Source organism: Frieseomelitta varia, unplaced genomic scaffold, assembly GCF_011392965.1.
Source record: "Frieseomelitta varia isolate USP_RPSP 00005682 unplaced genomic scaffold, Fvar_1.2 scaffold_780, whole genome shotgun sequence".
Taxonomy (NCBI): Eukaryota; Metazoa; Arthropoda; class Insecta; order Hymenoptera; family Apidae; genus Frieseomelitta; species Frieseomelitta varia.
In genome coordinates this window covers 126940-142215 of record NW_025110568.1, presented here as the reverse complement: position 1 = coordinate 142215, position 15276 = coordinate 126940, and the positions used below count along the sequence as shown (strand labels likewise).

The 15276-nt window shown below is 37.9% G+C and overlaps 1 protein-coding gene across 1 annotated transcript in view; it reads right to left on the bottom strand.

Moving 5' to 3' along the window:
* The window catches only part of LOC122535865 (protein rhomboid-like), a 163352-nt gene that overhangs the window by 23573 nt on the left and 124503 nt on the right, over positions 1-15276 (bottom strand). Inside the window, exon 3 of the mRNA XM_043667744.1 lies at positions 11173-11315. Within this exon, the coding sequence (XP_043523679.1) occupies positions 11173-11315 (143 nt within the window). The remainder of the gene's footprint in view (positions 1-11172; positions 11316-15276) is intronic.

The following is a 15276-nucleotide window of genomic DNA, read 5'->3' as shown; positions in this document are numbered from 1 at the left end:
GATTTTCTTCCGTTAAAAGCCGGTCGGTTTCCCTCCTTTCTTATTCCACTCGACGAGCGCGTTCGCGGAGAACCGTTGGAATTCGAGCGGGCGGTTTCGCGGCGATCTAATCGCCTCGGTTCGGTTCACTTCGATCGGCGAACGTGGCACACGTCGCCACGAAGCGAGACGAGAAAACGACGGGGCAACGATGCCCGTGAACTTGTTTCCAAGCACGCTCGATCGCATTCTTCGGGTGCGTCGACCGCGTTGCGAAACTAGACGCGCGACGACGACGACGACGACGACGACGACGACGACGACGAGACGCTTCAGACTTCGTCGAGGATGCAAATCGTGCGCTTAATAGGCTCACGTTTTAGTCGACTCGACTCGACTCGCAGACCAGGCTGCAGTCGACGCTGGCTGTTCTCGAATTCCTCTGTCGTAGGAAATTTCTTCGAGGTCAGGGGAGGGAGGAGAGGCAACTGTATTCCGTTCTTACGAAATATTTTTAAGACGTTGGGTATCATTCTCGAGCGTGTAATTAATCGATTGGCAATTAGACTATTAGACTGGTGCACGTGAAATTTCGAAATTTAAATTCGTCGATCAGCATTGAAGAAGAAGCAATTCGTAACGAGTGATGCATGTTTGGAGAAAAAATAATCGAAATTTTGTTTGACAATGTGTCAGAACATTTTTGTGATTTTCTTACGAACATTTATGTCGTAAGTGTCCAGAAAATTTCTGGCAATATGTATTATATATATATCTAGTTAACGCTAAACGTACCTATTCGGCAATTGTAAATTTTATACAGGAAACAATGTACAAAATAACTTTCCGGTAAAATTAGATTTCTTTCATTTTTCCTTCTTTTAACAAGAGCAGTCGAACGAAAGAAGAATGCAGAATTTTTAGATCGAATTTTTATACCAGGCCATTTGTCCCGGGCCGTTGGTACGTTTATTAACGTTAAAAAAAACTTCTTTGCGAAATGTTGCTAAATTGGAGTTGCGCTCGATGAAGCACTGTTTTGAATAACGACGTTTGAATAACTTTGAAACGATTCGCGAGAATTATCGCGAAACTCCGTGTATATTAATCTTCGACGCTCTACAACGAACATGGTCCCCCAGAAGCGAAAATAACTAGGAGAAACGAAACGTCAAGGGCGATGTCCCACAAATTTTTCACCGTTCTCTAATATCGTAACTTCTCCGCGGGTTCAAGACCGTTTCAAGAACGTTTGCGGTAAAAACGTTGGCGTTTCCAACTATATGGAACAATTCCGCAAATGCAGAGAGAGAGAGAGAGAGAGAGAGAGAGAGAGAGAGAGAGAGAGAGAGAGGGACGAATGGAAAGATACGTAGGCATCAATTCGTCGAAAGTACGCAATCCACGAAATGGAGCATGCAAAAAGGAAGTTGCAAGGCTCTCTTGGCTGCGTCTAGGGCAGCTAGAAGAGAAGGAGGGAGGAAGGGAGGGAGGGAGGGGGGTTGGAAACGATAAGACAAGAGGATAGATACCCTCTCTTTGCGACGGAAGGAAAGACCGCCATCCGTCATTCGTATTCGCCAGATAGAAATTTCGATCGGGCAGGATCATCCTTCAGCTGAACTGAAAGCCTGACAATCCGGTGTAATTCGTCCACTAAGACAATGCCGGGGAATTCGTCTAATTGCTATCCAATTAACTGAAACCGCTACCCCCGTCCCTCATACGCTCGTTCAACTTCCCCCTGGATTCTTCCCCTTCCTTCTATGTCGAGAAACGACTCGCGTGTGTCGTGACTCGAATAATTTCGTCGTTAAAATGCATGCTGAATTTCACGCGAGAGCCAATTACGAGAGCCATCCGATTTTCGAAGGGACGCGGATGAAAGGGACGCGGCGAAACGCAAACTCGAAATTCCAAGGAAATCGATCGATACGGTATCGTTTTCGATACGACCATCCTTGCGCTCTTTGCGTTTTAACGAAAGATTCACTCTCGCAACGAGCGCTACACTTTGGATATTTTGCAAAATCTGTAATCGAAAGATAATTTTACTTCAAGTCCAAGTTGGCAGAATATCCACGGGCAATTTTAACAATCTTTCAACTTTTGCCTCTCTGAGATCGAACTATCTTGTCTCGCAGCCGCAAATTAGATACCAGAGAGATCTTTAATTTTCTTTAATTTTTCAGAACGACTGTCTTCGACGACATTCGGGTCGATAAATCGCTCCGTATTTTCTCTTCGGTCGACTATTCGTTCGCTCGGGTTGTTTGGTACATCGAGGTATCGCGGTCTAAATTGTTCACGATAAAGTGAGCACTCGCTGTATACCATTAAGGAAATTGTGTCTTCCTCTCCGCGACTACCGAGCACTCGAAACAACAGTAATTACAGAAACGGAATGATTAATTAGAAAAGTAATTTATAAGTGACTGTTCATTTGTTGCGACCGCTCCTCGGTTCTACGAAAGAAAAAAAAAGAAAGACTCGAAGTTTCTTTTTATAATTAGCGTTTCACGGGCGAAGCGTGTAATGTCTTTGCATTTTACTTTCTTTTCTTTCATTTTCTTTTTTTTTTTTTAATTTCACGGCCTTTGCGAACAGAAGGAGACATTAATCCTTACGGAAATTTCATAGAGCGCGCTTTGATACTCCCTTGCGGATTTTAGTAAGTAGCTTTAATATTTAATCTACGATTTTTTCTGCAAAGAGCGGGTTCCATTATCTGGCCTCTTATCTACGATTTGCGCGGCGAGCAGATAGAACGTCGGTAATCAACAAATAAAGTCTCGAACGCAATTTCTCGTATTAAGATGCTTCGACGATTTCCGAATTTTCACCCGCTTAATCATTGAGTCGAATAACGTATAAACGGTAAATTTGAAATGGAAAAGTGACGTTTCTCACGCGTGTAAATAATTTTTTACGGGATTATTTCGAGACGAGAGCGACAGAACGTATTTTCCACGTTTTTCCCCAAAGCTGAAAAGCCAGCCCCGTTTGGTTCGATTCTCCGTTCAAGTACCCATAACCTCGTCCTCGTACATTTTATTCCGCGCGATACGATTATTCGCCGGTGATCGAATCAACTGGAGAATCGGTATAAAAGGCCGAGCTGGCGCGACAAAGGAGATCGCGAGGAACGATTGAAAGGATTATCGAGCGAAACCGATTTCAATGCAAGCTCGCTACCGCGGAGCAAGGACAGGGATAAAGGCGGAAGGTGAAGTTTCAGCAAGTTGACTCTAATGTTCCCGCAGTCGCAATGTCGTCAGCCGATTTAACTACTTGGCCCCGTAGTTAATTACGCCCCTCCGAAAACTTCTTACTTATCGTCGAACCGTGGCCGAGTTTGTCGAGGCTGATGTCTCAGCGTTCCGCCCGTTATTCCTATATAACGAGCCGATGCACTGCTCGTCCTTCACTTTTCCATCTTGTCGCGTCAAACAATTTCGATTTCGATTCTATATCGCAATTATCGCTCGAACCCGAGATCGGCAACTTCTGCGAAATGTTTCTATTCAGCCCACTTGGCTAATTTCTCTTCGAAATATCGTGCATACACTGTCGCGTCCCTGTCGCGATCGACGTCGAGGGGAGCTCTTCGTTTGTTAATTAGGAAATTGGCAGCTCTTCTGACAATACGTGGCTTGCTTCGAAAGCAACGAGTAACTTACACGTTTATGCGAATTCATATAACTGATTAGGACAGAACCAAAACTGACAAAAATAGAGGGTATAGGTGTCTCATATTTTTGTACTTTGTCTTACATTACGTCCGGTTCGCCGAAAGGGCATATTTTTTAATTATTATAATAATATTATTTTATATATTTTCTAATTATTCCCCGAGGCATATGTTTCGATCTTCGTCCAAAAGTTGCCGCGTGAAAATTCCGCACGTCAGAAGGGCCAAGTATAAAAAGTTTCTCGCTTTTGCGTGACGCGTCCCGACGCAAGGACATCGAAGCGCCTACAGGATCGAAAGTATTAAGGACCACCGGGCCTCCTTTTCTGCATTTATACGACATTAGACGAGTTTCGTATAATGGTTTCGCTCGTCTGGCATGCATAATGTCGACGAGGCATTGGGGAAGAGGGCGCCAGTGACGAAGGATCCGACGGACTAGCAAGATGGACGCCGTTATTTAAATCGAGCCGATGTTATCCTCCTCAGCACGACCGTCCTCTTCCAATTCACCATCCGTACGGAAGTCACCATCCCCGGTGATCATCGAGAATAGGAGGGTGCACCATGGTACCAGGGGACACCCTTCCGCGAAATGAATTTTTCCGAGCGAATTTATTCATTCGTCAACGTCTACATTCGCGTAGAGGCTTCTTGCGACGAACGCGGTTGCATTTTTATAAGAGGAATACCGACCGATAAACGTACCTACAACTTTGTGAGATTATATTCCAGTTTTATATTACCAGGATGATCTTGCGTTGTAACTTTCTTTCTAGTGAGTTGTTGGTCTCATTAGTCTCATCTTGGGTGATAAAATGAAAATTAACGAAAAAACTGTACGATGAGACGTGAACAGACGTAGAAGATAGAATTTCGATCGATCGAATTTCTTATTTGGACGACGGATGAAAATAAAATAAATCGTAATCAGATTGCTCGATGGCATCTAGAAACGATGCAACGAGACGTGATAAACACAGGCAATGCAATTACAAAATATACAGTTTATAAAATATAGATATAGAAATCGTATGTACATACGTACGTATGTGAATAATTATAGAAATTTTATTGTTATTACTATCTCTTGCTCCTGGAACGTTCCCCGTGATTCTACTTTATGCAAACCAAAGTATACATGCTCCCGGGGCATTCACCAAGTACGCAGTACGTTCTTACTACTGCTTCTTATGATTATAATTCAACAAGTTATAATTGTAAGATGCAGATGTGAATAGAAATATTATAGATGGACGTACAAAAGCATATAAAATATCTAGAGATTGAGTGTTTTTTTTTTATAATATTTTACATAACGATAGCACGAAATACAAAACATCCTCTGCCTAATCATAACTCGATACGTGATCCCGGGTTCCACCTGAAATTCTATCATCACCGGCGAAACAGATTCAACAGAAACGTCGAAAAACTTTCACGTATCTCTTAGGTAAGGATCGCGAAATCGCCTCTGTACGCGAACGTGGCACGGAAACGATACTTGTTCTCGTATTTTCGCGAACTCCGCGATACCATTGTCTGATCCAAGCCGCGTTCACTTCCTGCAATTACCACGATTGTCTCGATTTTTCTCCGCTTCAACGTTTTCTCACGAGCGTCGCCATCGCGAACGCTCGTATCTCGAAACGTCGCAGGTCGCGAAACAGCCGGAGAAGATACGCGCCGCTGAAAGGCACCAGACACTTTTTCGCATTAATAACAAACCAAACGGTGAGACGCGTGGATTTTCACAACAGGGAGTTTCGGTTTTTCTTTTTTCTTTCTTTTTTTCTTTTTTTTCTTCGTAGCGCGTTGACTCGCTCGAAATGTCCAACATATTTCGAGAGGACAGCTTTGAAAGGCATTGTTCGAGTTGGAGATCGCGCATGTTTAAAGATTTTACTACTCCCTTGGAAACTCGCTTCGGGCCTGAAACTTTGCGGCGGGCGAACGAGATTACTTCCGGAACACGAGCCGGCCGCGAGATTTGTTCTGGCGTGGCACGCGTCGCTTCATCTTCTTTTCGCTCAAGATGACTAGTTGCTCGTATTGTTTACGCGTATGTTGCATACGTTTGAAAATTAAGATTCCGCGGACAATCGTCCAAAAGTAATAAAATTATAGGTGCGAAATTATGCTGAATATTTCAAAATATTTCAAGATTAGTTAGCCTTGATAATACTAACGTCGATTAACGTGCCTGATGATATTTATTGAAATAACATGTCCATTCGAATCTATCAGAATTTCTGGTCAGGTAAACTCGCGAAAAGCAGAAGAATTAAAATAGTAAAATTCATCGAAACACGAGAAGAACAGATTTTTATCATTTATGGTTTCTGCAATTTGCAATGAAATCTGAATGATAGTGATGAAACGTTTCAAGGAAGCATACAGAAAGCACAAGTAAAGCGTGTTTCTTTAACATAGAACTGATCGTGTGCATATAAAATATACTTCAATGGAGTATTACGTACATTAGATATTCCAGGAGCGTGGACCACTATAAAATCGTTCGGAGTAATAAAAAACGTCTTGAAAATCACGGGACGCTTTTCGCATTAATAACGAGAAGGCGTTTGATAACACTTCGAAAAGAGGAGAAGAATCGGGCAAAGGACAGAGATAAGGGAATGTTCGATAACTTACCGCGCTATCTTTTCATGTTACCACCGTATATGTAACGAACAGATATTTGTGAAATTTCTTTAGTCTAATCTTCCGCAAAAATGTACTTTTAATCGATAAGCTTGTTTCAATACTAACTAATTTTTTTAAAATTTTCAAACAATGTTACATGCTTTTATAAAGTTTTCAATAGAGATTATAGAATTATTCAAACATTTCCAATGTGATTTTACACGATTTTAGTAAAATTGAAAGATTTCAGTGAAATCTAATTGCAAGTTTCTATTAACCATAAAATATTAGTATCTTGTACATTATTATACATGGTATCTCATTATTTATCAATATTGTATTAGGGATACCTATATTCCAGTTAAATATATTGACATTTAGTGCGCTTATTGTTAAATTATATTATAAATTAAAACTAGTATCAATTTTTAAATAAAATAAAATTTTGTACAGTATCAGAAAAAGAGAAAAATTACTTATGCCTCTAATATTATTGAGAGATGTTTACGTTAGAGTATCAGTTACAAGAGATATGTTCCATTTCCAGACTTTCAATACTGACTCTGTATTATAGAGAAAAATTGAAAAGAAAAATCAGACACAATAAAATAGTATGAGCTAGCGTTCAAAGAACATACTAAAAAGAGTCATGCTATAATAAAAGCAAATAAGAGAAACACAAGCTGTTATTTAATAACGTATATACAATACTTAATTCTATGCTTATGCAGATTGTATGTGTACAATCTGACACTTGATAAAATCTGCTTTTAAATGAAATTATTATAAATATGTAATACATTCAATTTTGCTAGAGACAGATAAAGATTTTACACGAGATGTGAAAACTTGAGAATACTCCTAATTTTCGAATCGTAACGTTCATACTTTGTATTCAGTACAATTGCTAGTACAGCACTTATGATAAAAAGATTTCTTATCGAAGTTCGTTAATGTTTCGCGGAATTCGTACAACAATTCCTGTCGTCGAAAGGAATTGCAAGTTTTTCTTCGTTGGAAACTCCTGACAAGCGTACCCGCGCAGCGTATCACACGTATACACACCTTCCGCTACTTAATTACACTTCATTTTATTTTCCGGATATTATCGCGGCTTCGAATCGGCCCTCGAAACTTCCGCGCTCACACATTTCTACTCGAAACTTCTCGTCCGTGTGTTTCTATCTGAACTCTCGACCAACGTGATACGTATTCCCACTTCAACGAGTTTGATTTCACGCTCTTTTTTTTTCAAAGCGTGCATACAATCGCAACTTGCTGCAAACTTACTCGATAAAACTCGCACTTCCCGTTCGCCTTTTTTCTTTCAGCCCGAGCTGATCGACGCTTTTCTTGCACGATTTTTCTTTCTTGGAAAGTGACGAGTGACTTTTTAACAGGGAGACGTTGTCTGATCTTGTAAAAATTATCTACTTATCACTTATAATATACAAATTATGTATTTCAATAATATTAGAAATATTATTATTAGGAATTTTGTCATTTCTTTTAAATATCATTTTATTACTTGTCATCTATTTTTATGTAGGCAGAATGTATTTTTTTCGTTTATTTCGTTGTTATATTATCAAATATTTGTGAAAATAATAAAAAAACATGTAACGTAGGCGGAGATTTGTTTAAATGTGACAACGAACATCGTGTTTTGGAAATTTTATATTTTCATGTGTCGTGTGCATTTTATGTATTTTTCTACTTTTGAATATGCAGAAAGAAAGTACGATAAAATATCCGAAGTATTTAGGTTTCATTTTTCTCAATTATAATCATAGAAATATAAAAATGCATAAAAATCCAGTGATGAGTAATAAAATTGAAGACATTAATTTCAATGATAATATCTATAAATGATATTTGTAATTTAAAAGGTCGAGAACAATATTTAATAATAGAGAAAAAAAGTCGAATACTAACAACTAAAATAAATTATCTAAAGATCGCAATATTTTTACCCAAACTTGGGAAAGAGTCTTCAATTGTGAACAGAGCTGAGCGACAATCCCTAAAGATTTCAAACATAATTTCCAAAATTTATTTGATCTTGTAAAAATTATCTACTTATCCACTTATAATATACATATTATGTATTTTAAAAATATTAGAAATATTATTATTAGGAATTTTATCATTTCTTTTGAATATCATTTTATTACTTATCATCTATTCTTATGTAGGCAGAATGTCATTTATTTCGTTTAACTACGTTTAACAGAGCGAAACTTAGAACTACTTTAAATTAAAGAAAAAAANGAGAGAGAGAGAGAGAGAGAGAGAGAGAGAGAGAGAGAGAGAGAGAGGGAGGCGCGTGCAAAGTTGTTTCTATCCGCAGATGGGATTGAAATTTCGTTTAGACCGAAGCAAGCATCGCTTAGATACTGTAATTACAAATTTCGCAAACTGTAAACATGCGTGTTTAAATTACGCATATTCGTGATGGACGTTGCGGCGCAGACGAATCGCAGAGAGTTGTTTATCTTTTGACAACCGAGGAAGAGTTAAAACATCACCTCTGAACTTCACCCCGGGGAAAGAAATTTGTATTACAAGTATAAATGCATTTGAAACGGTTTGGAAAATATCCTGAAGCAAGCAAAGGAGGACGCAGGAAAGAAGGATGGGGGGAGGTTGAAGTTTCATTTAGACGAGTATTACGTATTATAATACAAATGGCTCGTGAATAAACATTTCCTGCAGCTATAGTTAAGTTATGCATATTTAATGAACATCGTGTGGTAAACTGTATGTAAATCACACGAGGTATCGCTGTTGTATCTTCTGCGAAAAAAAAAAAGTAACAGTGCTTTCACCCTTTACACACCGACGAGGAAGAATTAAAATTCTTCACCACCGCGTTACAAAGCAAAAACATTAACAAGAGATCCCAGAGACTTTTTGCTGGAATTTTGTTGGAAAGGTCGGAAGAGAAAAACGGTCACGGAGGATCTTGACTCGGGGCACAAGACGTAGGAAAGCAAGAGGGTAGAAAGAGAGACGGGGGCGGGGAGATTGTCCTTTGAAAAAATAGAGGGAAATGCGGAGGGTAGCGTGTTTTCGATTGTGGAAGCAGGCGCGTGCCGGGGACATTTACGTAATTCCGTTCGACTGGCGGAACGATGGTTGAATTCGATTCGTGTCGGGCCGATGAGAGATTGCAACGTGATTCGCCGTCGGTGGAAAGGGGATGGAAATTAGCGTCAAGGATTAACGCGAGAATTGCATCGGGCGTATTCACGGTGAAGGGCGGCCAATCGAGAAAAGTGGCCGGTAAAATGTCCAATTTGTCACACGTGACACTTTTCTTGCCGCGGCGCGTCATCTGAATTCCAAACGTTCCTCCTTTTTTTCTGCTAAATTTGTCGTACGAACGTTCCACTATACGTATGTAATCGTTGTATCAAGTGTATTTTTTTTCTATCTTTTTCTCAAGAACTTTATTTTAGTGGCGTACAAATTTTACGAAGACTATGGCGAAACATCACAAATAAATTAATGTAGACCTTGCCAGAGAAATCGAGTAGAGGATTAGTTATTCAAAATGGGAAAGAGATACGTTTCCCTTGTTGTATTGAATCATGTCCAAAATTGCTGGTTTATATTTTTAAATGAATTAATATTATTTAAAATCAATTTACTGTATATATATATATATTTTTTTTTTTTTTGAGTTACGAATGAATAACCGAAGTTTCATAAACATAACTTTCTTTCTTTGTTAATATTGCTTCTAGACTGAGAATTAGAGGACATTACAGATAAATTCATTGAAAAATTTCGATAAATTATTATCGACAAGTTGAGACTTAGGACTAGTTTTTTTCTATTAGATATTACGTTTCACATTTATTTTTTTATTGTTGTTTGATACTTGATATTTAATACTCCATTTCAATTTCAATTATTCACCCACGATTAATAATACGTTACTCTGTTTTGAAATCACTTGACGAAAATAGCGCGACACTAACAGCTGCATTTGTACGAGCGCGTGTATAACAGAATTAGCAAATAAATAACGAGTTTACTCAGCACAAAGGTTTCATATGTCAAAGAAACGTAGTCAACGATTTAATCAATCCCTCCCCGAAGCGCAAATTTCCCCGAACGTTTTTGACAAATGCGTCGTGAATTTCAATTTCCGCATTTTCGCAGTAATCGTCGCGAAAATTTCATTTCGCAGCCGGTAACGTAACGAATATCCCCCAAAATATTAAAAAACAGTAGCGTCAGGCAATGAAGCCCGACACTAATGAAACTCGATCGTATATTACGTCGCCAGTAATTTTATCATTTCATTTTCTTTTTTTTTTTTTTTTATTGTCGGGCAAGTAATATACACAGCTTTTTAATCGATACAAAGAATACCGATTAACGTCGACTTATTAAGATTGATGAACGATAACACGTGCATTTAGGTACGCGCTTTAACTGACGTTTATTAAAAAAAAAAAAGAAACAAATAATTGCCAACTTCTGGCGTAACACAGTGTTGGAAAAGTATGAAAAATGGAACGTGTTCATGGATATTTCGTCGTGAATTCGAAAAGTATTCCAGACAGCTTGTTAAAAAATAATTCGAAACAAAGTTCAACTTTTAATTGAAATAAAAATTCTATTTCGAACAACAACGATTGCAATAAAAAAAGAAAAAAAAAAAAAAAAAAAAAAGAGTGGAATCCTGTTTCTTCTTTAAGTATAAAAATACGGGATACGGTTGCAGATGTTTCATTAAAATATCGTTCTATCGTTTTAATATTTCGACGATCGATAAACATGCTTTTAAATACAGAGAGGGAAAGGGGGACTATTTTATTTTTGAAAATCTGAATTATGCAACTTACCCAGCATGAAGGAACATATAAAACGCAAACCTCCAGAGCTCTAGACGTTTGTCCGGCCTGTAAATGAAAACGCTGTCGATCGGTACCGGCCCTGAAGGATTAACCTCTCCCATTGCCACTGTGTAATACGTGAAGAAACCCAGCTGCAAGCATAAATTAATGAAAATCAATTAACCGACTTTGTCGTCGAAATAATTTTTTTCCTTAAGAGCTCTTCTACGAACAACTGAAACGTCGTTGTTCCAACAGAAATAAACTCTATGACGAATAATTTATTGGATTGACATAATAACATTATTCACGACGAATCATGATCGTGTGTATACCTTTGCACAAAGAATAATTCATTTAATCTTCAATTCTTTGAAAAAGTACGTGTCTTCTGTCAAAAAGATTCAAACATTTTTATATCTTTCAATCTTTCCATGCTCCAAATAAATTCTATAACAATATATATTCATATTTCTCATGTTTTTTAATTTTTCAAGATTCATCACGCTAGTGTGAAAAAAGTGAACAAGTTGGCTACTCGTTACTAAGTTTTATATATCGATAATATTTTCTTATAAATTAATAATATTTTCTTCAATTTTTTCACGACAAGTGTACTACAAATTCAACGTTCAAAAATAAATAAATTTTTTATCAAACTGGCCACTCTTTGAAGATGTTACTTATTGGATACGCTTTCGAGGTAGAATGTCGTCCGTTCTTCAACCTAAGACGTATACTATTGTACATATATTCCTGGCCCTCGACAGGGAACAGAATCTTTCCATAAAAGGATATTGCGGGAATACAGAGTTCTGCGATTGGCCATTGCATTATACAAACTGTGCCTCACTTCACAACGATCGTCGATATTGCACGGAGATAGAATAGATCGGTCTTGTTCATACGTCAAACTTAAAAAGAGACACGCCATATTTCTTTTTCTTTCCTTTTTTCTTTTCTTCTCAAGTATTTATCGAAATTAAAATCACTATTTCTGCGCGTAATATATAAGTTTATTCGGCTGTAAACTCAGTTATCGTTATCGGTTTCCAAGAGATATTGTGGCAAGGGCGAAAGAAGATTGAATATGAAAAGAGAGGAGGAATGAAAAAGATATCTATAGATCCAATATCTTTTATAATAAATCCATCTAACAGAGGTCGTAACTTGGAGGAATATTTTATATTAGACGGAAGGTCCGTGTTTGGTGACATTTACCGGGATGATATAGTTTTTAACAAGGGTGCCGATGCAAATTTTCTGGGCATTTTTGTCGACTGATAAATTTCTCTGTTCAACTTTTCCTTTGTCATAATAAATTGGAATTTTTTAATTTCTCGTCCCGTCTATTATACGGAATTTTTTTGTCTAAACAAAATTTTCGCTGAGGAATTTTTCACCAAGAAAAAAAAAAAGTTAAATCGATAAACGTTTTGATGATATTTTCCAATCTATGCGGTCGCGCGACTTCCGTTCAATTCTTCGTCGTTGATTTGATGAATTTTGGTTGATTTTTAATAAATCCGTATCGATTCAGTCGCATTAATTTGGATCGTTTCCTTTTTTTCGAGTGCTTGAGTTACAATGTTTCAAACTTATCTCGTGATTTGAGTAACACCAATCTCTATAAATCGTGTTATTTGAAAATTCAACAAGACGAAAAATTTATAACTTTTTTCCTTTATAAATTAAGTATATATGAGTTATAATTATATATATATATATAAAAGTTTGTCAATTAAAACAATTAAAGCAGCCTACGTGTAAATATTTCAGAAGCATTACATATAATATCAACTCTTAAATTCTGTCATTACTTATATTAATTTACAAATTGGACCAATTTCAAAGACTCGTGTCTAAAATACAAAAACCGATCGTCATCCCTCAAAAAATAAACTCGTGGAAATAGGTAACTAAACACCAATATCCCATACTCGCGCGATGAAATTGAAAAATTCACAAATTGGACCGGAAATCTGAAATAAACGAACGAACGAACATGAAAACGTCAAAGAGACAAAGTAACGAAAGTAAAAGTACGAAGAGACAGAGCAAGACCCACGTATCGTTGTACAGTGTTTCAAAGCGAGGAGAAGTCTCGTGTGCCTCGTGCATTGTGACACGAGAGACACGAGTGACACACGCGACGTGCTAAGGACGTTTATTACGTCATAATGATCCGAACTACCGGCTTTCCGAGCAGCGAATGTAAACGGCTAAGAGAGGAGAGAACGCAGCGTACCTACACATCGATGGCGTGGGTGCGTGCAACACTGCCACGGCGACAAGCGGCGTGAACGAACGATATAAATCAGGGTTTGTAATATCACGTCGACGCCGATGTGCGCAACGCCCGTTTAGCTGTATTGTTTCTGTAAACGAGAGAAATATAACGGCGTCTGAGACTGTACCCGCAACATTTCCCTGGTGGCTCGACAACAATGAGTCGCGTCTTCAACAAATTACCAAGATGGGGGAGAGCGAGGGCTCGCGACTTGAACTTTCCCTCCCCTCGAGTTAACGAATTATTGTATTTTCGTTCCATAGCCGGGGAGCTTGGACTTTTTTGCGCCTCGAGAACGCTGGATGGAATTCAATGGGACCGAAACTTCCGCGGGAACTTGCTCTTTTTAATCCTTTTACGGTGGAACGTACGAGAGAGGAACGACGCCGGGAGTTTTGGAACTTGGTCTCGGGATTTATACGCTCGCGCACAACGTTATTCTAAAATTGTCTGATAAATAAATTATCGCGCGATAATTTGTCACGGTACACTGTAAGTGTATTTCAGTTTCTCCATTTTTTTGTAGAAAAAAACAAATTCGCAGATCCAATATTAAAAAGAGAGAAAGAAGGATTTGAAAAGACGTTAAAAGGAAAAATTAACATAATATTGTAATGAATAAAATAACAAAGTAATATTATAACAAATAATTAAATTTAAGATGCAATGTAAGACGAAACTCATATAAAAAACGATAGGACAAACAAATTTGACCAAAACTTGCCTTGCACCCTTCTGCCAGAAATACTTTGAACAAAAATTCATTCTATACCTGAGAATTACTCGTGAAGCCTCTCGTCTATACATAAATACATTTGTACACAGATAATTGTGCCGAGTTCTGTTGAATTTCTCATTTGTCATAACTTTCTTTTTCCCTTCTGCGACATCGTCGAGAGACATACATTGAACAGTTACATAACGATTCAATAGCTTCTCAACAACTGATTCCAACCACCGCTGACAAAACTTCGGTCGATCGAACAAGTAACCTAACTACGCGTAGGAAATGTGCGTTCAATTAACTCATTAACACCGTTTCATTATTATCCGAAATTGTCTATTTTGGGCGGCACGTTCGCGACAGCTGTAAATCGTTCGCTTTCAATTAAGCTCCTTTGATAATAACCGTGTCCCTAAACCAGACAAAGTCCTCTAATTTCAATGTTCGAGGACGCGCGTCTGACGTGTCCCTTTGTGCTAATGGAACAGAGAAATTCGCGAGAACACATCTAAGAATGGAAACTACCTTGGTTGGGCAGCTGGAAAAGTCTTGGAACCTCGTGGATTGGAATACACAGAGAGAGAGAGAGAGAGAGAAAGAGAGAGATCCAATATGAAAGAAGAGAGAGGAGAAAAAAAGACAACGCGAACAAGGAACGATTATTACAAAGGGAGAAAAAAGAAATTGAAATAGCACGTGTATATAGATGGAAAATAAAGAGTTTTTAATTATCAAGTAGCAGATTATTCTGAAATGATAAAAAAAAAAAAAAAAAAACAGCTGAGATTCGTGTGTATGTGAATAGTTCGAATTGTTTCTAGACATGCAAATGTGATTTTTATATTTCAATTCTTCTTAAATGAAAGTGTTAGGAAATGATAGAGTCGTTCCACTTGAAGCTATCGTAATTTCTATGACGATTGACATTTTTTCAAAATCCGTACTCGACGAAATCATTTAACATCTCTAGATTTTAACAAGAATCAAAACAGTGTACAATATTGAAAAAAAAGTTGGCATTACGATAGAGTGTAACATGGACTCTCGTAAGGAAAGAAAGAAAAAAATATATAGGAGATGGAATGAAAGGAGAGCAGCG